At 38.5% G+C, this 26001-nt stretch overlaps 1 protein-coding gene across 4 annotated transcripts in view; it reads right to left on the bottom strand.

Annotated features, from left to right (window-relative positions):
- Positions 1–3577: 3577 nt before the first annotated feature.
- The window catches only part of MDM2 (MDM2 proto-oncogene), a 29126-nt gene continuing 6702 nt past the window's right edge, over positions 3578–26001 (bottom strand). For 3 of the 4 annotated variants that reach the window (XM_075551310.1, XM_075551312.1, XM_075551313.1), the window contains 8 exons: positions 23344–23477; positions 20951–21000; positions 18073–18140; positions 17837–17933; positions 11847–12007; positions 7984–8139; positions 7233–7310; positions 3578–5824 (listed from right to left, as the gene is read on the bottom strand). In XM_075551310.1, coding sequence (XP_075407425.1) covers positions 5255–5824; positions 7233–7310; positions 7984–8139; positions 11847–12007; positions 17837–17933; positions 18073–18140; positions 20951–21000; positions 23344–23477 — 1314 coding nt within the window. In that variant the 3' untranslated portion in view covers positions 3578–5254. The remainder of the gene's footprint in view (positions 5825–7232; positions 7311–7983; positions 8140–11846; positions 12008–17836; positions 17934–18072; positions 18141–20950; positions 21001–23343; positions 23478–26001) is intronic. The other variant, XM_075551311.1, reaches the window with a different exon arrangement.

The raw sequence follows: 26001 nt of genomic DNA on the forward strand, positions 1-26001 counted from the left end.
GCCACAAAAACAAAGAAAATTATAGTAAAACATTTGAACACAGCTGCAAAAGGTTTAAACAATGCGTACTAACAAGGCCAACTAACACCAAGTGGCTGAAAGACAAGCTGCTTTTGTTTACAAAAATCATGAGTCTCGTCAGATTCCGACGTTTTGTTGCTCTGATGCAAAATTTTCTCGACATTTCGCGTGGAAATGCAATTATGTCGAGTACTGATGGGGTCGAGTACCGGGGTTCTACTGTATGTTTGCTATAGCCCTTCTCACACGTACTTTAAACCTTTCCCGAGTGTAGCACACACCCACTCACTACCATTAAGCTGATGCTTACTCACAGTAACTCTAGGACAAGGCAGAACTGCCCTGTGGGTTGTCAAGATTTTAACTCTTTCTGGGAGTTAGAAAGTTTGGTCTTTCTCTTGCTGAGCAGCCGGGGGTTCTCAATCCTAACCTTGTGGTTAGTTAGTAACCCGATTCATAACCACTGTACCACAAGGGCTCCTACATACTCCACAATACGTCAAGCTGCTGTTCCTTTCTCATTGATCCAGAACAAGTGACTCTCATCCTTCCGGACTGAGGCACACCACCATCCGTCAGTCACAAATAGACAAACACCGTGTGATCACACTTCTACAACCAAACCTCTGGTTCCTGGTGGCTCCAAGGGAAAATGGAGAATTGTTGCTTAGGAGGCACTGAGGTAAGCTCGTGGCTGTGGAATCTGTGAGGGGCCGAGAGCCAATGTCCCTGGGCCTGTCTTCCCCGGGAGGAAAGCTAGAGAGTTTCGTCTGGGCAGAGAACCGCATCAGAGGCCCACACACGTAAGACGAGACGGCACAAGGCAGTAAACGGAGAGATGTAATAAGCAACGGACACTTCAAGCATGGAGCAAGTCCCAGCCCGATTTGAGGACGGCCCCTTTAGGGGCATGACACTGGATTTTATAGGGGCCAGGAGCCCATGGGCTTGCCTCCGCCTGTATCCTGTTTTCCCATTGGCCGGTCTTCCATCACAGCCTGCGCTCATTATCACGCAGGTGTCATCCAGGAGAACCATTCATGTGAGGAAGTTTGAGATGGGTCATCCAGACCTCCAGTTGACCCTGACAGTCACTCAGAACAGAGCGTGGCAGATTGCACAAAGAGAAGAATGTGCTCATGGAATGTAACATCTAGACACTGTTGAAATGGTGAAAGGGGTTGGTATATATTCAAGGAGGAAAATGGCCCTTTCCTCTTCTAGCACAAAGTACATGGTTGCTTTCATTCCCAATATCCTGAACTGGATGCCTACTGTGTACACTGCATTTCATCAGGCGCCGTGGACTGAGCACAGGGCTAACCACAATGCAGATGGAGGTTCAAAGCCACCAGCCGCTGCTCAGCTGGAGAAAGCGGAAGGGGGTAGGGGGGAGGAGAGCCCTAGGGAGGACAGCTATGAGTGGGAAATGACCTGGTAACAGTGAAAAAGCAAATCCCCAATCTGTGATTTGAATTTAACTCTTCTCATACACTGGAATGGAAATAAAATCAAGTGGTATGTCAGGAGTTTATGAACTTTGTTGCAGCAAAAAAGGATTTAAGAATAACATCCTGATGACAACATGTGTACAAATGTGGTTGATACAATTGATGTATGGAATAAGAACTGTAAAAGCCCCCCAATAAAATGATTTAAAATAATAACTTGCTGGAGCAGGAAAATGAGCTGATATCAAGAGGTCAAGTAGAAAATGTTTTGAAAATGTCAACATATGTACAAATGTGCTTGACACAATGGATGTATATATGGATTGTGATAAGAGCTATACGAGCTCCCAATAAAATGATTTTTAAAATTACTGCCACGTTACAAACCCTCTGTATTTTTCATTATTTTATCATCATCTTGCAGTCATAATATGAGGGTAAAAAAATATTACAAAATCATAAAATAAGAACATCCATTTCAGAGCAGGTTCAAAGTCTGAAAAGACAGCACATCTGACAGATTATCCAACCAGCAAGAGAATTGAGGTTTTCTCCAATATTAAAAACAAGTGACACAAAGATATCTATCTATAAATTATGTATAAACAAACCAAATATCGGGGGCCCAAGAGCAGTGAAGTGAATTTAGGAAGATGTTACTCTGGGCTAGGAAAAAGACCGCTGGCCTTTTTCTCAGGATTGTGTTGCATCCACAATCCTGGGAAATACATGAAAATCACCTTACACAAATTAATGCGTACAATAGAAAAAGGTGACATGTTGGAATTGGGAATGTGTAAGACAGTGCTTTGTTCAACCATCCTTGAGCTGCTGTAACACTTCCGTGTTCGCAGTCATATTCTGTGGAAGGAGAGATGTGGGACTGAAAAATGAATAAGATCTCAACTGTTTAGTATCACTCGTCCAAAAGCAATCAACTATGGTTTTATCCAAAATGACATTCTACAATATTGAAATAGACCACTTTGGATACATTAACTGTAACGAAACATGTCCCCAAACGCCTGGGGTCTTTCCTCCATCTGCTCATCACTATTCTCATTTTTAACTGTTTTCTGTCGCTTTTTATGAGTTCCAATCTGTTAGCAGTCCATTTTAGAATTTAACATAGTCAACACTTCTGGGCATATTCAACGTGCTGGTCTTCTCAGATATTTATCTTCTAAAACATTATAAAAGTCAACTAGTGCATCTTCAAGTCAAAAAAAACATTTTGTAAATATTAACCCAACTCTAAACCCAAACCACCAGAAAGTGCAAGTACCACTTTTTCATGATACAATGTCAAGAAAAACTGAATTTTTTCAAAGCTATGTATTTAAACATTTTTACAAAACCTATCACCTTCAAAGTATTTTCCATTACATTTCATACATTTGTCAAGTCTGCAATTCCATTCTCAGGAACATTTTTCAAAATCATCTGTTTGGAAGACTGACAGCACCTCCCTCAATTTTTTCTTCACCTCTTCTACATCGTCAAACAACTGTCCTATCATGTCCCTCTTCATTAGCGAAAATAAAAACAAGCTGCAGATTGAGTTCAGGTAAGGTGAGTGGGGCAAGAGAGGCATGCTATATTTTGCCCAAAACCGGCACACTGAGTGACTGTGTGAGCAGATGCATTGTGGTGGCAAAACCAGTCCTCATCTGCCACAAATCATGCCTTTTTTGTCTTACAGTTATGCAGTCTCTTCAGAACATCTAAAATAGAAAGTTAGATTAACAGTCTGACCTGGTGGAACGAACTCCAAATACACTAGAAGTCAACATTTTCATCCATTTGAGAAGTTCACGGACATTCAGAATGAGGTGTCATCTGTCAACATTTCACCTTTTTTGAAATGAGCAATGAGGGGTGACTCGTGGCCTTGTTTCCCCATAGCGCTGTCCTTATAAGCTGTACAAGTTTCCGTGGCATTTTCCAGTAGAAACACAATTTCACAGCCATTGTTCTTATATTGGCCAAAACAAAATTGAGTGAAACTTTTACAATTCAGTGTAACCAGGAAGAATCTTCCCGGGTGACCCCACAGCATGCCCTTCCTCCCACCCACCTCCTCAGAACAACTCCATTAGACCAAGTAACCTTCAGTGTTTTATTGTGGATTATTGACAGTTAAAAGCCTTGTTACAGCACACAGCGTGACAATTCCCCATGTAGGTTCAACGACAACGGTTATGTTCCTGTGCCACCTTCCTGGCTCTGTACACCCACATCATTTCCTGAGTACTGACTTTAGTTAATGCTACCCATTCAACTTTAATCAGAGTGCAATACTCTAGTCTCAATAGATTATGTAAGAAATTGGATTCTGTAATATATTTGCAATTCTGTTCCACATTTTTCCTGTTTCAATCAGGACTCATCTATTGAGTCCTTGATCATACACTAATGAAGGCCAAGCAGCCCCCAGTTCTCATGTCTCAGCACAGGAAGCAGTCGTCCATGGAAGCACCAGGGCTTTCAGGCCACTTCCGACTTCCTAGGTCTTGTTCCTGGGGGGCTCCAGGCAGACCAGTGGGATCTTGGATGGCTATCACTAGCTGCAGAATTGGGTGTGATCAGGAACTCACTCTTATGAGCCTAACCCTTTAAACTAAGTGAATCCCATGAGGTATTTGGTTGTACCCAAGTACGTTAGCAACTGCAACTTTTTTGTTGTTGCTACCACAATGAACTTAGTTATTTTGTCATTTTTCTGGTGTAAAATTTAACGTCACATTGTATAGTCATTACTGTTGATAAAACTTTCACCATCACAAACTTATTTTCTAAAGAATGCTCCCCCTCCCTGCATCTCCTTGTAGAAAAGAGCTAATACATTGTGTGTCCCTTTGTGACTGGCATAATCCACTCAGTGGGTCAAGTGCATCCATGTACCAGGACTTCATTTTTTGGATGGCTGAGTAGTACTCTATGTATGTATATTTTGTTTTATCCATCCATTCACCAATGGGCATTTAGACTGTGCTATTAAGAACAGTGCTGTGAATAAAATTCTACAAAGACTTTATTGTAGACAGCCAAACTGAAACCACTCCTTGCCATCAAGTCAATGCGGATTCATAGCAACCCTATAGGAGAGGGTATAAACTGCCCCCGTGAATTTCTGTGACTCTACAGGAGTACAAAGCCCAGTGCTTCTCCCATGGAGTTACTGGTAATTTTGAACACCTAACCTTGAGGTTAGCATCCCAACAGGTAACCACTATGCCACAAGGGCTCCTACATCACCACCCTCTCTCTTCAAGATAATCTATATCTTTTCCTAAGTGAGAGACCGGAGAATAAGGAAGCTACATTTTCACTTAGCACCAATTATCTACTTTTTATTAAGCATATTTTAAGAATTTCTGAGCGAACAGGGATAACACAGAGCAGGTTAAAGAATATCTAAAATTTAAATAGTAAATCTTTCACATACAATATCCTTCAACAAATGATAATAAATTATGTTTGAATGGCCTACAGGAGATAAATTGGAAAATGAGGGAACGGGATAAAAGGATGAGCTGTAAATCCAATTCAAATTATATTAAAATCCCAATATAAACAAAAGTGAAATTTTCCTAAAAGAAAGTGAATTTTCACTACCTCCTCCCTCCCCAGAGGTAGAAATCTATATGGACTGAAATAAATCTTTCACTTAATGAATTTTTTTAAAAATAAAAATAAATTTCAAGTTGACAAAATAACCATCTACATTTTCAGGTTTATATAGATACAAATATATAATCCTAATTTTACAGACAGGTCAACTAGAGGAAATAAGTTAACACAATCATTTGGATTGGTTGTCTACACACTGGGCAGGGCTTGTTCCTCTTTTTTAGTTTCTTTGCACACGTAAAGCACGCCATTAAATGTCCTGTTTTGCCGTGGACAATGCAACCATTTTTAGGTCGATCTTGGCAAATCACACAAGGTTCAGTGGCAATAGGGCGAGATCTGGATTCCAAACTTTCTTCTTTGCCTTGTGCTTCTTCCCTCTCAAGCTCTCGTACATCTTGGCTGCTGTAAATGATGCTACTGGAAGTGGATGGCTGGGAATAGTCCTCACTCTCCTGAGACTGGGAGGTTTGTGTTACAGTATCATCATTTTCTTCAACACAGGACTCTTTGGAGTCACTCACTGCTGTTTTTTTACAGTCGGGAACATCGAAGCCCTCTTCTACTTGAGTTGCGTTTTCTTGTTTGGGACTCTCAAGCATCTTCTCTTCTTTTCCTTTATCTTCAGGAAGCCAGTTCTCACGAAGTGCCCAACATCTGTTACAATGGGGTGGGAGCGGAGGATTCATTTCACTGCATGAAGTACATTTCCAATAATCCTGCCATGAAAAGAGTTAATTTTATACAAAACGTTCAATGTATAACAGTCTCTCTTCAAATATGAGCTTTTTAAGTGCATTTTACTTTTCCAGCATACCACACTAGAAAACCCTAAAACGATAACTGTATTCACTATTTTTGTACTAAAAATGCTATTTAGTTCTATTAAAATATATACTATTATCAACCATAACTGTAAAGTTCTCGCTGCAGGGACATAGATAACAAACAGTTATTTGTTTAGGTCAAACAGAGCGATGGAGTCTTTATTCTAAAGAGTCTGAACTTGGGTTCTCCTGAGTGCACCCAGTCGAAAGAACACATCCTCCTAGAGAAAGACCAAATGCCCATGCCCCGTTCGTGGGGCGGCCTACATGTGCTTGGAAGCCAGGTCTGAACTGGGCTTTACTGAGTTCATCCACAAAGGAACTTTTACTCTTTTCAGCAATCGTTACCAGCTAAACGGTTCATCCTTGTTGCATTTCTCTTCTTTGTCTCTCCTTTTCTGTGTTATCACCTCTAACTATTCCATGCATCTTCCCTGACTCACATTCTCTCCCAAACCTTTTCATCATGAACAACCCGTATCACCGGCCTCTTCACAGCCTGTAACTGAAGTGTGGCTCTTGCCTGAGGAGATTGCCTTAAGATGGCCTTCTGGAGGAAGGTCTGACAAGAGTGACAACAAGGGTGGAGACTGCTCACCCACACTGGTGCGCAATGTTGCCAAAATAGGTTTCTACTAACTGATAAAACCAAACACAATGACTTTGCATTATAAGGAAAAACAGAGCTTACAAATGCCCATTTGCAAGATTTATGTCTGAAACATTTCTCACTCGACTTGATTGGGTCAGCTAATTACTTGAACAGCTACTTTCTAACAGCAAAAATTTGCGACTTGCTATTTCTTTTTTTGCATTTAGTTAATATGTATTTCCAACTCAAGAAACAGGTCTGATTTCCTATTGAAAAATATTAAAGGGTAATATGAGGCAGCACTAAGAACAAAATAATAGTACTTAATTTTTTAAAAATACTTCCAATACCTCAGGAACCCAAGGGAACATGAGGTGTAAACATTAAAGTATGATACTTGGTCTGTCCAACGTAAAATTTCTTTAAAAGCTCAAATTTAAAACATTAAAATAGAGGATAATGCTTTTGGTCTATTTTAACTTTATAAAAATTCCCTCATTTCAGCTTATAAACTTTATTTTTCTAATCCTGACCTCAGACATGATATCAAGGAGTACGAGGAGGGAGAAAATGTTCTGAAAATAACTGTGGTAGCAACTGTGTAACACTGCTTGATGTGACTGAGCGATTGAATGGTATGATGTCTGGATTATGTCCTAATAAAATGGTTTGAAAAGCCAGCAACAAAAAATGGTGAAGAATACTTACACCTGGGGAGATTTCAGGGTCATCTTCAAATGAATCTGTGTCGCTTTCCTCAGCCTGATAGACAGTAACACGGTATATCTAATAAGATAAAATTCATTAGCAACATTCAACACTATTTTTTCCCTCAACAAGAAAGGCTTCTGAGTGGTAAGCCCTAAATAAACTGTGTCTACTCCTATAGATGAGAAGTCCTGAAAGTCGGGTCAAATGGACTAACTGTAAAAACGGGAGACCCAGAGGAGAGGGGATTCCTCACCCACCATGGTCAACAGACAGATGGCTTAAAACACAGACAGCAAAAAACTCAGTACAAGCAACTTTGTTTAATGAAAACGGAGCATTAAATAGCAGTGAAAACAGTAAGATATGCAGAAGACAATCGCCAACTCCAGAAAACAGATCTGGGTACCAACTGAAAACAGACTTGGGGTACTATCTGACTAACTGTGTACGTGTTTACGTCCATAATGAGCAATTGATTCAAAGCAGAGAGGGGCTTTGAAGTAATGAATGAAAAAGAGTTAACAAGCCATTACAAGAAAGTTTATCAAGATCCACTCTGACTCCTTAGCATTAGTTATGAGAATATAAATCAGACAAGGAACTGCAAAAACCTCAAGTACAACCAATGATCTAATTTGAACAAATTAAAAGACAAGGATTTAAAGTGAAACCTAAATATACGAATCAAAGTTAATGAAGGTGAAAAATCTTTAACAATTTTCGAACATAATTAGTTGAAAAAATATACCTCTTCATCATCGTCTGAGAGTTCTTGTGCTTCTTCACTAAGGTTATAATCTTCGGAATCAAGAGATTCAACTTCAAATTCAACACTGAATTGATCTGAAACAGAATCCTGTTCCAACCAATCACCAGAATGTTCACTAACACCAGTGTCAGCATCCTAAAAGGAGAAACAAAACCGACCTCATATAATTACCTCTTGACCTGCACCATAGGTTCCTAATGCATCCCTGAGCCTCTCTTTCCTCCTCCAATCCAACCAACTCTAGAGTAAGATTCTGGGTTCTCACTCTATGAGGGCACTTCAAACCTTTCATGGAAAAATGCAGCAGAGAGAACATGTAACTTCCCCACACACTTTTGAGGTCCTCTTACATTAATATTTGGTTCTTTAAACCCATCACACAAAGGACAAGGTCCCTTGGTACTCAAAGTTTACATAATATGCCAATATTAACATTTTCAGGTTTATCTACAACTAGATACACAGCCTCTGGGAAATGTGCACAATCCAGCTGGGTCTAACTTGTTTCATAAACCAATCTTGGCATTTCAGCCTCCACTCATCTTCCCTAACTGTATTAACTAGACAGTTTCCAATTCCTACTCATCTTTCTTTTTGGGCAAAACCTTTGTCATAACATACTAAGAGAGTTCTTCCTCCCTTAATTACCTTTACTACTTATGTAATTGAGTATTACATACTCCCACACATATATATGACAATTTGTTTACATGCTTCCTATATAAATTATAAACACTATGAGCATTAAGACCATTGTCTTATATTTACTTTATCCACACACATTAGAAGAATGCAAGCTACAAGATATAATTGTAAGATTTTTTTTTTTCTAACATGAATTTTGAGAATAATTTCTTCTGAGGAGCTTTTGGATTTGACTTTTGAACTTCTGTATCTATTCATCTGATCCCTATCTCTGTACTTTCACTAACAGTATAAGAAACTAGTAAGGTCCCATAAGCTTTGCTGTCAGTGGATCAATATTAGTCAAAGATGAGAGGAACAGCTAGAACAGGAGAAAGGCAAGATGTAGACAATCTTACTTGAGACATGCCAATCAGTAGTTAAATTTGGACATACCACTTAACCTCTACAGAGCACAGCTATTTCTATATAATACTTTGGATAAAATGATGTCCAACATCTCAATCATCTATGAAAACAAAGTATATTATTTTATAACCACCGAGGGCCTTCAACACTCAATAGCCAGGTTTTTCAGAGTAGGTTACAAAAATAGTATTAGTACTAAATGGATCAATTCCTTCACCAAGTTCTAGCTCTGATTTCTAATGAGGGCTTTAATTGACAATTAGATTAGAATCTTAACTCAAGCTAGAATACAGTATCTCCAATAAGATAACCTAACTATCTCAAACTCACCGCCATTAAATCAATTCAAACTCGGAGCGACACTTTGGACAGAGCAAAACTAACCCCATGAACTTCCAACACTGCAAATCTTTACCTGAGCAGGAAGTCTCATCTTTCTCCCACAAAGCGGCTGGTGGTTTTGGAATGCTGACCTTTTAGTTAGTAACCCAACACATAACCCGCTACACTACCAGGGTTCCTTAACTAGATAGGTGAATTCAGTTAAATCTTTAGTGCACTATTTTTATAATAACGAGGTAAATCTCAAGAAAAATTAAGTCTCAAAAGCATTCTTCTATGTCAGGGTCAGCAAATAGGTCAGCAAAAGGCCTAGCAAATAAAATTGTATTTGTACACAGCCATGCCCATTCATATACACCTACGGTCTATGCCTTCTTTCATACTACCTCAGTAGTTTAGTTGCTACAACACAGATTGTAGGAATTCATCAAGTCAACATATTCACTATCAGATCGGGCCCTTTACATAAAAGCCTACGGTTTGTGAGACATATTTTTAGAAGTTTTGAATGCAATCCTTGGTTTTTATCTGCAGCCCATTTGTGATCATTATTAGTTGTGGGAGTGTAGGCAAGCTACGAAAACTTCCTAAGTCTTAGTTGCGCAATGAGTACAATGCAATTTGAGGCTACTGAGATAATAAGATAGCATGATATGATGCCCAGAGTCTAGAACACATCCTGTTCTTCAATTAAACATGAAAGAAAAATGTCAAGAGGAATACACTTTTAAGTCCAATAAAACACCAAAAGGATGTTCTCCCTTGACAAATAAGTACATGGAGATACCAAATGATGACTAACCACGAGATAAACTAAAGTGGGAGGCTCTGTCAAAAGCTTTCACCAGCAAGAATTTAGCCAGCAGTCACAGAATTATAATGGGCAGGAGTTTTTATGAGAGCAGTATAGGACTAAGGAGTCCCAGTAGCTACTAGTTGGGCTAAATTCAAGTTTGAAACCACCAGCAGCTCCTCAACAAAAGAAGTGCTTTCTACTCCTGTAGAGTTAGTCTGGGAAACTCACAGGGGCCGTTCTACCCTATCAGATAGGGGCGCTGTGAGCTGGCATCAACTGGAAAACAATTAACCAAACATGAAATCTGTGTTGAGTCAGCAATTTTCAAGATCATATATACTCATTAAGTTTTGTTTGGCTGCTAGATATATAATTTTGTTATGAAAAGAAACATTTTATCCTTTCAAGTGTCCAGCTTCTGGTCAAAAGCCTAAGGTTGAACAACTGAACCAATGGGTTAGTATACTGCTAACTTGACCCAATATGCATTTCCCTCCACTCTTGAGTAAGCAGCTCCTTTTTATCCTTCAACCCTTTCTCCCAATTTACCACTTTCCTTCTCAGAAATCTTCCATAATCACCTGTTGGAAGTCAGTTACACTCTTATCTGTATCTTTTCACTCTCTAAACCTCATTACCCAATCTCAATAATTTCTTTTTATGTCACTTGCTAAATATTTTAATTACTTATTTATAATCTTTCTCCTTAGGAGGGCAGGGAACTTGTCTCCCTTGGTTACACTAACTCAAGTGCCAAATGTGGAGCCAAGCATAGAAAAGGCACTGACGAACTTGTTCTCTGGCTGAATAGGAGCTCCCCATGCCATCTAGTGGTCAACTTAAGTAACAGTTCCGTGAAAATGCTAATTTAAGAGTAGCCATGTCTGTCTGCATTCAATCACAAAGTGGAAAATAGAATGCAGCCACTATAGTAATTGATTCATTCTAGAGAACCATAAATAAACACTGATACTCAGGATAATGACGAGGCATTGTCTTGTTACAAAAAGATTACAATTTTCACATAATTTTAAAGAAATGTTTAATGATGAGAGAGAAAAAACTACTATGGTTAGCAACATATTTTAATAATGAAGTTCAATTACTCTCCCACCAGCCACGAATTACCACACTATTTCAGAAGGCCAATAAATACACCTTCCCAGTATATACAAATGTTAAGCTTAGACTATGCTGACTTATTTGTTGATGACTGTAATAATACAAGTAACTTTAATCCAAAAGCTCAAAATATATTCATTTGCCAAGATGTCTAATTAAGCCAAATTTAAAATTCCGTTCTCTTAATTTTCAAGAAATAAAACTTCTAAATTTTGATAATGTTACAGTATATTTTATTATTGGTTGAGTAGTCCACAAAAATATTCCAGTATACAGTGATGAAATTTAATGCTATTAATTTTACCAAGGTATTCCAGTGCAACTGGACTATCTTCCACTATTCTCCCCAAATCTGGAGGGGCTGGGAGGAGGGCCCATTACAACAGTCTGACTGACAGGAAAATGCACCAACTGGGCTTAGGAATGCTCTCACATCGCACATGTGTCCTGTCTTTACTCTTGCTAAGTTTACCACTAGATCTCTTTTGGGAAAAAGGGTGCATAGTTTTATTTAAAATGAGAAAGTTACCGGAATCGATGGTGTTTCTACGGACTCACTGCTACTGCTTCTTTCACAGCATATCCCCCTGATGACACACAGCGCAACGCCATCGTTAAAGGAGAGGGAAACGTTATCAGATCGGTGGCGTTTTCGTTGTACTTCAACAGCTAAGTCCTCTGAATTATCTTCTGGAGAGATAAGGAAAAAGCTAAATCAACTTAACACACTCAATTCCTTTATAAATCTTTAACTCTAATTTATTTAGAAATATGAATTGTCTTACATACCTACATACACTGAAAATTTTAATAACATTACTACTATTCCAAAAGTTAATTTTATTGAATCCGCTCATGTTATAGCTGTGCCCCATAAAAAGAATTTTAAAGCATTTTATAATCTTTCAAAACTACCTCTAAAAGTTTCAATAATTAAATTCGAGTGCAGTGGTTCTCAACCTTCCTAATGCCACAACCCTTTAATACAGTTCCTCATGTTGTGGTGACTCCCCAACCATAAAATTATTTTTGTTGCTACTTCATAACTAATTTTGCTACTGTTGTGAATGGGATGACCCTGTGAATGGGTCGTTCGACTCCCAAAGGGGTCGTGACCCACAGGTTGAGAACCACTGTTCTAGAGCTTTTAACTGATCTTATATTTCAACCAATCTATTTTTCTGTCAAGGCAAAACGTTAGAAATACAAAAAATTAACTTTTATTCTTCTGAAAAGAATCAAAAATTTATTTTGAGGGTATTCTAAGTGTTTCAATTTCTTCAGTACTCACAACCGAAGAAAGCTGTCCATTTTAAATAACTGTGACTTAAAAAATTAGAAACTTAATGTCACTGAATTGTACAAGTAAAAATTGTTAAATTGGCAAATATTTTCCTGTGTGTGTGTGAAATTACCCTAATTAAAAAGGCGAAAGGAATATGGGAAGAAAGGTATGATGGAAACAAGCCAAGACAATAAGTTTGATGAATTGCCAAACATAAAACTGATGACCTGCTCACTTAATTCATAATAGACAGATAAAAATAAATAGCATATAAAGGTAATGTAGAAATTGCTTTAAAAAAGAAAAGATTGCAGGGGGGTGGGGGTGGTAGGCAAGTCAGAATGTTACCTAAATGTTGTCAGGAGCATAAACTAGACATATGCACCAGATATTAAAAAAAAAATCCCAGGCAGACATAAAGAGCTCTTATCATTCAGGTACTTATAGGGGACTATTCTTATAATGCTGGGTGGGGAAATGCAATGACACAATGGCACAGAGCCTTTCAGGCACTGTCAAGGTTAAACTGTCAGGACTGACAACAAATTTCCTGACCAGACAAATATCACACTACAGGAAACTACACATCAAAAGAAAAATAAGATCAAAGATAAAAATAGACATTTTGATGTACTGTTGGGGGAAATGTACAATGGTTTGCCATTTTGACGGCAATTTCTCTATCCTACAGGCATTCCTGCATCACAGTTATGTAAGGATTGAGTTATAAGTATGCTCCTTGCAGATAATATGTATATAAACTCAATGCCAGTCTACTCCGACTCATAGGAAGCCTGTCAGGCAATCAAAGAACATGACACATCATCCATGTGCCTTGTCTCACTCTCACAATTTTGCTTACTCCAATCTCCAACTCCCTCTTGACCTATCAGAAACCAGTTTGTTTTTTTTAAATCATTTTATTGGGGGCTCATACAACTCTTATCACAATCCATCCATCCATCGTGTCAGGCACATTTGTACATTTGCTGCCATCATCATTCTCAAAACATTGCTTTCTACTTGAGCCCTTGGTATCAGCTCATTTTTTGCCCTCCCTCTCCAGAAGTTCGTTCTTTTCCCCTCTAAATTCTCAAAAAACTCAGCCTATCCTGTATTTTTATGGTCTGCTCAAGTTCTGAAGGTAAGTTCTGAATCACTCCATTAAAAACAAGATGGTCTTGGTTGAATGGGAAGGGCTGAAGTCTACATCATGTCTCGGGATCCATATTTCCACTTCCATTAAAAAGTAATTTGGGAGACCCTGGTTATTCACTAGACTACTAACTACAAGGTCAGGAGTTCAAACACATTGGCTGTATCTTGAAAGATGGGGCTTTCTTGTTCCTCTAAAGATTTACAGCTTCAGAACCCCAAAGGGTTTCTAGGAATCTAATGTAGTTATGCAGCCATGGTGGCACAATGCATTCGCAAGGTCACCAACTTGAAACCGTGAGCCTCTCTGTGGAAGTGCAGTAGTCATCAGCTACTACAAATAGGACCAACAGTCGCAGAAGACCACAGGTCATTCTATTCTGTCTGACAGCATGAACCAGAATTGACTCTTTGGCAGCAAATACAATTATGAAAAAGTTATTTGGTAGTCAGGTTGAAAAACAATCGTAACTGGGGGATTTTCTTAATTATTAAAGTTGTACATTACTCAGTAAATTTAAACAGAAAAAAATATTAAGAAACCAAATACAAACCCCCTGTAGTGCCAACATGAAATAATCACTATCAACATTTTAGTACAAAAACTTCCTTATTTTTTCAGCTATTTACTTCTTTAAAAAGATTTTTTTCTTTCTATATAGTCACACATTTGACCCTTATTTGTTGGTTCTGAATCTGGATTTACCCAACAGCACACTGAAAATATTGAGGTTATAGGTGGAGCTTAGGTGGTCAAAGCAATTTCTCAAAGACTAAAAGAGAGGCTTAAAGTTATAACACAACATTTACGTGATTATTTGTGAGCAGGAGGCCGTTTTATATAAGGAACTTGAGAATCTATAAGGAACCCTGGTGGTGTAGTAAGTGGGTCAGGTGCTGGGCTGCTAACCAAAAGATCGGCAATTCAAATCCAGCCTCTCTGCAGGAGGAAGATGAAGCTGTCTGCTCCGTAAAGGTTAAAACAATTTTAGGAAACTCTTCCATACAGAATTGCTGAGTTGGAATCAGTTCAATGGCTTGGTTTTGAGTTTTTTGAACACTTATGAATTGTAATACCAATCTTCTTCACACACCAAGGAACAACTAGTTGGAACAACTAAGGAGTCCTATTAACAATATATATATACCACTAGATACCTAGGTGGGGCAAATGGTTTACCCTCTGTTACAAATCTAGGGTTGGTGGTGCTACCTATTAATGCCACAGAAGAAATGTCTGACGACAGCCTGTTTCTGACAAGATTACGCAAAGAAGACCTTACAGAGCAGTCCACCAATGGCCAAAATTCAACTGTGTGTGTGCGTTTGTGTGTGTAACACAACTATTATGTAGGTTGTTTTTCTCATTTAAAATCATGTGCCTTTCCCAATACCATTAAATATTCTTTTACATTACTTTTAATGGCTGTAGAAAAGAGTATACATAATAAAGGTTCTTTTACTGCTCAGCATAATCAAACTATTTATATTTAACCCATACATTTGAGTATCTGCTTCAGACTGATGGTGTGAGGTAATGGACCCCAACAGTGAGGGTACCCAGTCATCCCTGCCTCCCGTTCTCCTGAGAGTTTGCCTTGAGATATCAAGGTCAACAGAAATATTACTCACCAACTGAAGCAAAGGCGATAAAGGAAACGAGAGGACAAAGGAAGGAGTAACAAGAGGGACCACCTTTTCTATATGGCTAGGGAGTCTCTGAGGTCACTTGGAAGCCACAACAGAAAAGCGAGGAACTAGCCTCTGAAAGGCTGCGGTAGAAGAGCTCCTGCAGGTAAAAGGTAAGTGCAAGGGCCATAAAGCAAGAAAAAGCGCGACCAGTTTATCTGAGGAACCAAGTAATCAGTGAGGCTGAACCACAGAAAAGGCAAGAAACCAAGGTAAAGACAGACCAGGGCCTTGTAGGTTAGGGTGAAAAATGTGGATTATATTTGAAAGCTAATGGTAAGTCACCAACACAGCTAAGTAGAGTGACCAATCAAATCTACCTTGCATGCATCGGTGCTTTACTGAACCGCCTGGCTCATCCCTTCCTTGTCACCCTTTTGTGAGGGAATGTCCAACTGTCTACAGATGGGCATTGGGTCTCTACTCTGTCATCACCCCACATCGGCCCCGCCTCGTTCGCATCGCTATGATTGTTCTGGGTCTTCTGATGTCTGATACCTCATCCCACGGACACCTCATGATCACAGGTTAGTGTGCTTCCTTCCATGTGGGCTTTGCTGCTTCCCAGCTAGGTGGCCACTTGTTTAACTTCAAGTTTTAAGACCCCACATGCTATATCTTTTGATAGTCGGGCACCATCAGCTTTCATTTGCTTATGCACCCATTTTGTCTTCAGTGATCATGTCGGAAAGGTGAGCATCAGGGAATACCAGGTTATAGAGCAAAGTGTTCTTGCGTTGAATGGAGTACTTGAGTAAAGGTCCAATGTTCATCTGCTACATAATTTAACATATATATGTACACAGAACAATGTCCCTCCCTGTCGTTACATTTACATATGTATGTGTTTGTACTTATACCTCCATAAAGGTCCCTTGCATTTGAGTTCTTTCCTCTATTTCCCTTAATTTTCCTCCTGTCCCACTATCCTATCATGCTCGACCTTCATTCAGCTCCCAGTATTTCCTCTCGGCTACTTTGCACGTGATCAAGCCCCACCAGGCATCCTATACTCAACTCGCCATCAATTTTAGATCACTTGTGCCTGGGTTTGTTGGCTCCCCCCTCCCCATCCAGGCTAATCTATTTTTAAGATGGAGTTCACTGATATTGCACTTCCAGCCAAAATTCCTTATGTGATGCATTATAAATTCTAGCCTTTATGCCTGTGGTTATTATCCTATGTTGGAGGGAGTTCTCTGCTATGCTACTGGGAAGGATGAGGGTGGGGTTTTTCTCTATAATAGAGGGTGTGAACCAAGTCTGCATCCTCTGTTTCCTTGGGGGTATGGTCTGCTGAAAGGCAGAAACCATACTCCCACATCAATGAGCCATCTTAAAAGTTCGGAGAGAGAAATCCAAGGACCACAGAAAGAAAAGCCATCAGTGGAGCTCACTCAAGATCTGTCCAAAGTGATGAAGACTAAGACCAAGCACACCACAGGCTGTGGCACAGAGAGACCTTGGCACAGAGCAAAGGAGCCAGTTGAGACCAGAGGCCAAGACAAGGAGCCTGAACTGGAACAGAGGAGCAGTGCTGAGACTGTGAGGCACAACAGCCGGCAGAGTCCCAGGCCCACAGAGGCAAGTCAAAAGACCAAAAGGCTGAGGAACAAAAGAACTTGGTTGCTGGCTGAGGAGAGGCTCTGATGGGTCCAATGAATGCATCTTTACTGTTTACCAATCCTGGCTTGTGGTGACCTGTGAACTTCCCAAATATACCGCTGAGTATTGTCTGAGAATTCTGTGTGGCTGTTGAAACGGAAATATTGAGCCAGCAGAGACCCAGAGCATTGTGGGAGGAATGGCTAGTATCAGAAGAGGTAAAGAAGGATGGCGAGTGGAGGCATGCCTGACAACAGGACAGTCAGAGGAGTCGGATAGGGCCCCCTGAATCTCACAGCATTACTTCTCCTGTTTTACAGCATGCGATCAGGCAATAGTCTTTCTTTTCCTTGTAAAAATGTGTATTTTCTTTACCGTTTCTTTGTTTCTAAAATGTGATTTACTTTCTCTATTTAAAAACTCAGTGTCTATCATATAATAGCAACAGTGCACATTGTTACTGCTAAGGTGCTTAAGAATGGTTAAAAGCTGTCTCTATCCTTTCCCCCCAGTAAATTGAAAGAATATTTGAGAACTGTATTATTACAAATCCCAGTAGGATACAATAAACTCTGCCTCTTGTAGTCATCAGGGGGCAAACACCTCCACCCCACCTCCCACCCCACCAAACTGTTGCTAAAATTAGAATTTTAAACCAAACAAAATCATATAATGACAGGAAAGAAAAAAATCAGTTCATTCATCTAATCCAAAAAGACAAGAACAATTTCTTTTAAGAACACCAGAAGGCTGTCTGTGCCCATGTACTAGTTGGTCATACATACCCGTCTCACTAATCGCTCTCCTTCTGGATGAGGTAGTCGGTCTACAAATCAAATTTGAAGATGAAGGTTTCTCTTCCTGTAACTCTGGCATAGAGTCCTAAGCGTTCAAGAGGAGGAAAGAAAAGAGAACATAGGAAAACTAGACCTACTACCACCAGGAAGTTACAAGTTGTTCTATGTAAAACTTCCCAACTTTCAAGGAACATTGCACTTGAATGAGAAAATTTAAAGATTACCTTTTGAACATTCCCATCTTCAAGTTTACACCTATTCTCACTCACAGATGTGCCAGAGTCCAATGGTTCTGACAGAAAAGAAAATCATAGAAGCACAAATTACGAAAACGCTATGAAATGCACATCAGCCCAGTACAAACCCCTTTCATAATTTAACCTTCCAGCAAACGTTAATGTGTGTCCCAAAGGTGCCTGTCCCCACATTAGATACTAGAGATGGGTATCAGTAACTCAGTTCTAATGAAGACACAGGACAGTAGCTCTGTGTGGTCGATATGTTAATTAAAGGAAGTGTTAATAAATTAAGTCATGGAGAAGAGAGCAATGATCATTTGGTAGCAAACAGATAAGGGATGAGGAGCAATAAAATAAATCAGTAAGTTTTCCAGGTAATATACAGTTGGGGAAGTTCATTTTAGATTCAGGATCTAATAGTACCTGTTGTAAGAATGACAAGTAGTTCATTAATACTGGAACAAACACAGAATCAGGTAATCAAGGGCCCTGTGTCTTGCTAAACAGCATAAGAATGTCAACAAGCAGTGCCAGCTCCTGCTATCTTCGCACATAAGTGCATTCTTCCCTGCTACTGCTACAGAACCTGCCGTGCGGCAAAGCTGCAGTCACGCACCATGGAAAAGCTTTAATCAGATAAAACTCATTTGCTAGCTCATTGCACCTCGTTGCAATCATTTTATCTACAGAGCAGGACACTGTTTCAGTCAATTCTGACTCACACTATAGGATATAAATAGAAATGACCAACAAGGTTTCCGCAGCTGTAAATCTTTACAGAAGTAGGCTGCCAATCTTTTCCTGTAGCACATGGCTGCTTGGTTTGAACGCTGGACCTTCTCAACAGCCCAGCACTTAACCAATGTACCACCAGGCTCCCTCAGAGAGCAACAAGGGACCCCCCTAAAACAGTAATTTTATGGAGCAGTGACAAACAACTCTCACAAAAGAGAAGTAAAGAGAAACCATAATTAGACAGTAGCTGCAGTAACACAAATGAAAACTCTTTAAAGCCTCAACTAAGGCATAAAAAAATAGAGCAATTCTAGAGAAGTTGAAAAGGTAGAAATCAGCAAGACCGTTGTCTGATACATAACCAAGGGGAAAGGAGTCAAATAGGAGCATTAAGGGGCATTGTTAAGGGAATACTAGCGACACTTGAGCGCATTGCAAGAGCCAACAGGGGGGGAAATGAGCATATACACGGGCCCAGGCAGGTCACACTCCTACTGTTGCTGTTCAAGGGTCACCTGCAAATTCTACTCAGATCTCCCACTACATGGGAAGTTGGCACCCCTAACAGCCTCATTATTCAACTCAACTATCTCATAAAAAATCAGTTTTCTTTATATTATGGTGAAGGCACTATAAGAAAGTAATTTTCTTACATTGTACATATTAGGTTACACTCTCCTCATAATAGGCTATCTTATCCAGAAATTTCACTTTAGTACAATAAAGATGTTACCAAACACACGTAATAAAAAGCACTAAATAAATAAATAAAGAGGAAGTATGAGGGTGTTGAAAACAATGACACCAGAATTATGGAGTTAATCCTACTAACCTGAAACATCAAATGGAATAAAAATAATGTCGTACACTGTAGGTACTACCACTATGTAAGTTTCTAAGCCAATTATCAAGCTTTACTTAAAATGAATGAATTTGTTACAAAAACTTGAGGAAATTCAATGTACTTCTAGGTACGATAATTGTGTTATTTCCTTTGCCATCCTTTAATTTCAGAAAGTGGATTAAAACAATAAATGTTAAGTGGTCAGCCTGTTAACTTCTGGGGCAAGGTGGTTAAATTCTGGGATAAGGAGGTGCTATCTCTTTTCCTGGTCTTAAATCTTAACTTTGGAAGAGGATGTAGTAAACTCAATCTACTAGATACTCTATTTGTAAGACAATGCACTGTATGAAACAGAACGCAAACCAGAGCGGGACATAGGAAATGTAAGTGTCAAATGGAACGGTAAGACTAAAGCCTGAACATGGGAGGGTGGGGGACATGGGAGCAGTCCTATTCATTCAGTCCGAGACCTAGGTAAGCTTCTGAGAGCAGGTCTTAATTTTACTTGAGGAAGGGCTTTAAGAAGACTGTGGTATGTTGGAGCTGATTCCTATCGGCACTTTTTAGTAGACAGTGAACATTTCTACCAAACTATACATTCACAGCCTGAAACCGGCCACAATGTAAGGATTTACACCATGAAAATCAGTAACCATGACAAATCAGGGCTCCGCCCCCCCCCCACCGAAAACTGATCCAACATTTACCAGCATTCCACAGTGCATGCATATGACTTTAAAAGAAAATAAATTTAACATGAAGGAAATACATATGAACTACAACAGCATACATGTATAGCTTTCTGAGAAGGGACCAGATTATCAAAACATGTATCCCCCAAATAACCACAATGTTAAAGGTAAGGAAGCATAAAAACACAACTGGATGGGGTTGGGGGGAGGTAGGGGTGTAAAATGGTACTTACATGGTAAAATTTTCTGTATAACTCAAAACAAAACCCCACCCTTTCAAATGGTCCTATCTGGGTATCTATACTTGCCAGTTTTCTAACACAGTATCAACATTTGATCACATCTCTGTATTAAGAAAGAACTTTTCAAAAAATTTACTCATTAACCTTCTTAAAAACATCCCATTAAATCAACATAACATGATATTTAAATATAATCTCCAGTAGAATAGTACATTTTAGTTCCTATGCATTTCTTCATATTAAATCTATCCTATTCTTATTATATAGCTAAAGTAACTTTTAATAGCATTATTAAATGATGTTTGTATAAAGAAATTTCTTAGAATGGGTTTATATTCAAAATTACTTACCCTGTTGATTCACTATTACCAAGTTTCTGTAGATCATTGTATATATTTTCCTTGTAGGGAGAAAAATCAAGAAATGCTTTTTACTTTAAAATAACTCATTAAACTGGATTTAACTAGACTTTTAAATGCATATCACTATTACACTCAAAACAAAGTTTGAAATTATTGTATTTAAATTATATTATTAGCAAGATACTAGGCCCTAAGAAGCACTGAGGTAATTAGCAACACCATAATGACACGTAACTACTCTTAATGCAATCACTAAGACCTAGCTAGCATCAAACACCACATCTCCAGTTCCTGAAATGTGCTGTTTAGATTTTAACCAAATATCTGGTGGTGTGGTATAAAGAGGCAGATTAGCATACTCACTTTAAAATTCCACTAACTTTAATACTTACAAGTAGACTGCCCAAAAAAGTAGTGGGTTATGCAAACCTCACTTATTATAGGAAATGTGTTATAATCTAGACATGCAGCCAGCTTGGCCAAACACCTAATGAGCCTCCTTTAGTCTTAGACTAAGCACCCACGCTGCCCCACTGATTTGGATACTGGAGTAAACCAGTAATGAGGTAAATACTCTGCTTCCTGGGGCTGATGTCCTAGTAAGACGTCAACTTTCTGATTCTAGTATTCATTTACATCTGCTATGTTTTGCTTTCTTTAAAAACAAACTAAAAATTTTTAGATATGGTTTTTCTTTTTCAAAGATAGGTTTTTCATAGCTATTTCTAATTCTCCAGCGTTAAGAGGAACGTGTCATCTACAATGATCTCCATTAATACTTGTAACTGATGGAGAGAGTTCCTCTGTCAGTTCATGAAAAACTAACTACATTCATGTTCTTATTCCTTTTAAGTCAGTAATTCCCAGTGTTGAATCTCTCAACGCAGTATACTTCAAGACAGTTTTAAAGTTATGCTTTTAATATCAGAAACATTGAGATTTAATATTCAAATGGTAAAAACAATCAACTATATTACAATTTATTAAAATTAAGCCTGCTATGAAAAACATCTCAAGGTCAAGTAGAAAATGATCATGTGAGTGAATGCGTAACAGAAGTGGTTTGTCAAGAGAAAGACCCTTAAATATAAAAGTATCTTTGACAACTCGGTACCAATAAGGGAAGCAGCGATATGAGGAGGGTAAGGGGGAATGGGGTGAAGGGAAGTAAGGAGGAACCCATCACAATGATTGACGTATGGCCCCCATCCTAGGGGAATGGATAAAAGAACAATGGGTGAAATGAGACAGCAGTCAGTGTAAAAATGCAAAAAAAGTAAAAATAAAAGAATAAATTATAAATTATCAAGGGGGCTTGGGGGAGGGCGGGGGTGGAGGAAAAATGAGGAGCTGATGCCAGGGGCTTAAATGGAGAGCAAATGTTTTGAGGATGAAGGCAAAAAATGTACAAATGTGCATTACACAATTGATTTATGTATGGATTGTGAGGAGTTGTATGAGTCCCCAATAAAATGATTTCTTTTAAAAAGAAAATGATAACATATGTAAAGATGTGTTTGACAAAATGGATATATGTATGGATTGTGCTAAAAGCTGTAAGAGCCCCCAATAAAATAAAAATTTTTAAATATTTATCTTTTACTGACAAACTATGTATTTTTCCCCTACTCTCTTTAGCATTGTCTTTAACATATAGTACATCTCTAATAAAGTTACTTGAAAGTTGTGGAATATCCTAGTTAGTTACTATCTTTTTGTTATGTTATTGAACACTATCTAGCAGGCAGCATCTAGGTAATTGTTTCAGGAGAAATCTATCAATCTCACTTATTAAAAATACACTCTCAAGTAGAAAGCAAATGTTTTAAGAATGATGGCAACAAATGTGCAAATGTGCTTGACACAACAGATGTATATATGGATTGTGATAAGAGTTGTACAAGCCCCCAATAAAATGATTTTAAAAATACATCCTAATTTCAACACTATGCTAAATCAAATGGGACAAAAAACTTCAGATTTAAGAATAAATTTTTAAAATACTCTTCAACAAAATAACTGCAAAATGTCATCTAGGTTTAAGGCTAGCTAATTAAGTACCATAATGATTTTTGACAAAATTATCTCCAAAGTACTTACAGAACAAATTTAAGCTTCTGCACACACGATGGTACAAAGACTGCCTTTGGATGGGATTGAAATAATAACTAATAGTAACTATATTAATATGCAAATGCTTCCTGTTTGCTAAACACTGAATTTTCTATACACTCTTGCGTGACCTGTTGACAAATTTAAAATATCCTTATTTCACAAATATGTAAACTAAGGCATAGAGAGGTTAGTCAAGTTATCTGTCCAACTGCTAGGAAATGTTTCCCAGCTATGATTTCTACAAAGAATGAAACGGAGAAATTTACCTGTGGTCTTTCACAGAGAAGCTTGGTTCCCCAAACAAATCCCCTAGAAGATCATTTGAACAATATACCATATGCTGTTGCTTCTCATCATACAGTCGCTTAGCCATAATATATTGGCCAAGATAAAATATAACCTGAAATAGAAATATAATTTCTGAGCATTAAAGAAAACTAAATGTTAGCTTCAAATACATGCAATAATACCTTACTATCTGAAGAAACTTAAACAACTAGCAACCACATCCACACCCAGGTCTATTAACAACCATTCTATGCTCTAAACAAAGTTGCCTTTAATGTTACCCTTTTCATATAATCAAAATAGATATTGCTTCTCTGACTCGCTCTACCAAAAGTTAAATGTATGTGAATTGTTTTTTCTTAGAGTCTGTAAACTATATACTCAGATATCTTTATTAGGAAAATGGGAAAGAGCAGCAAAACCAGACTGCAATTAAAGTCCAGAACCGAGGGGGGGAAGGGGAGGGAGGGGAAAAAAGAGGACCTGATGCAAAGGGCTTAAGTGGACAGCAAATGCTTTGAGAATGATTGGGGCAGGGAATGTATGGATGTGCTTTATACAATTGATGTATGTATATGTATGGATTGTGATAAGAGTTGTATAAGTCCCTAATAAAATGTAAAAAAAGAAAAGAGAAAAAAATGATTAGGGCAAAGATTGTACAGATGTGCTTTATACAATTGATGTATGTATATGTATGAACTGTGATAAGAATTGTATGAGCCCCAATAAATTGTTAAAAATAAATAAATAGATAAAGTCCAGAACCAAGAAAACCTCAAAAACACTAAAACGTGGCAGTGACCATAAAGAGTCCGTTAGCAAATAATCACACACTGTGCCACTATGCTCCGAAGAAGTATGGCGAAACTTCATCTTGAACTTTGGACATGTTATCAAGGGAGAGAACTCCCTGGAGAAGGGCATCACACTTGGTAAAACAGAGGGCAGTGCGAAAAAGAGAAAGATTCTGGACAAGACGAGTCTAACCAGTGGTGATGATAAGCTCACACATTGAGAACAATTGAGAGGATGGCACAGGACTGGGAAGTTGCATTGTTGCATGAGTTGGAATAGACTTGATGGCACCTAACAACATTTGAATGGCATCTTATAAATGATAATTGACTAGCATTGTTTCATTATCACTCCATTTTGTAGAATTATCATCACCAAATTAGATATGAGAAAATGAACAGTAAGAGAAGTTAAATAATCTGTTGAGGACTAACACTGAGTTAAGACTTAACCCCGGCCTCTTCTGACTACTAGACCAATGCTCTTTCTACTACCCTACTCGTATTATTTCCCTTTAAGCACCACATCAGAGGTTCTGAAACTTAAAATATACAGCACACATACTGTATGACACAGGGTCTACGGCAGGGGCCTCACACTTTTTAAACAGGGGCCAGTTCACTGTCCCTCAGACCCGTTGGAGGGCTGGACTATAGTTTAACAAAAAACTATGAACAAATTCCTCTGCACATATCTTATTTTGAAGTAAAAAACAAACGGGGGAAAAACACCCGGAGGGTCGGATAAATGTCCTCAGCAGGCCGCAGTTTGAGGACCCCTGGTCTACAGTATAAGCATTCTAAGCCTTTATGATGATCTTAATAATGATTTCATTTCTATCTACTCCCATACTGTTGTTTCCTTAACTGATTACAAGGGGCTTCAAAGTTTGTGGAATGGAATTATTCCATGAACTTTTTGAAGCCCCTCATGTAAGAACATCAAACCCAAGTCAACAGTCCTAAAAACATCACGTAAGGCAATACTATCCCCTACAAGCACTACAGATGTTGATTAAGCTGATTCCAGGTTTGATATTGCTATGTAACTATGGATTGAAAGATGGCTTCCCAGCACAGAAGAGGAAGAGAAACCAGAGTCCTTCTACTGAACACTCATTTGGCTGGAAAGGAAAGGGTCTGGAATTCCCTCCTGCCCCACTACCCTGACAGAGGCAGGCACTTCCGTGCCCTAAGCACTGTGGTCCTCATGAGCTATGTGGGAGCAGTGTGACTAAGCACATTACACACATTGCAATTTTGCCTAGGGTGGCCCCAATGGTCACTCAAAGTTATTTTGTGCATAAAGTCTTATAACAAATACATTGAAATGATGTGTTCCTGTAACTAGCACATTCATGAGCTATGCTCAACTCCAGAAAGTTTACTATTCTATTCTCACACATCCCTACTTGAGAGATTGTTAACTTGAGTGCCGTGGACTCCCAAAAGGGACACGGATAGAATTCAGTGACTCCATTAATGTGGATGAGAAGGAAAAAGTCTCTATCTATTTCCACTAACTAAAATTTAGCTCTTCTTTCAATTACAAATGTAGGCAGCAAGCCACATTGGTATTAGCAATATGTATTTCATTTCATATCCTGCTTGTCAAAAACATCTCCAAATATCATTTATACTCCTCACTGCTTCAAGATTATATAGATACATAATGCTCAATCTTATCATTTAATGTTAAAAATTCAAAAGCATGTATCACAAATTTAATAATGCTAGCTATTTTGGTAACTGCTTTGTAATATAACGGTTCCTTTGTAATACTGTGTATTTTATTCTGTGAAATTAAAAACATGATTTTGAGAAGGGCTATATGGGTGT

This window comes from Tenrec ecaudatus, chromosome 6 (assembly GCF_050624435.1).
Source record: "Tenrec ecaudatus isolate mTenEca1 chromosome 6, mTenEca1.hap1, whole genome shotgun sequence".
In the NCBI taxonomy this organism is placed as follows: domain Eukaryota; kingdom Metazoa; phylum Chordata; class Mammalia; order Afrosoricida; family Tenrecidae; genus Tenrec; species Tenrec ecaudatus.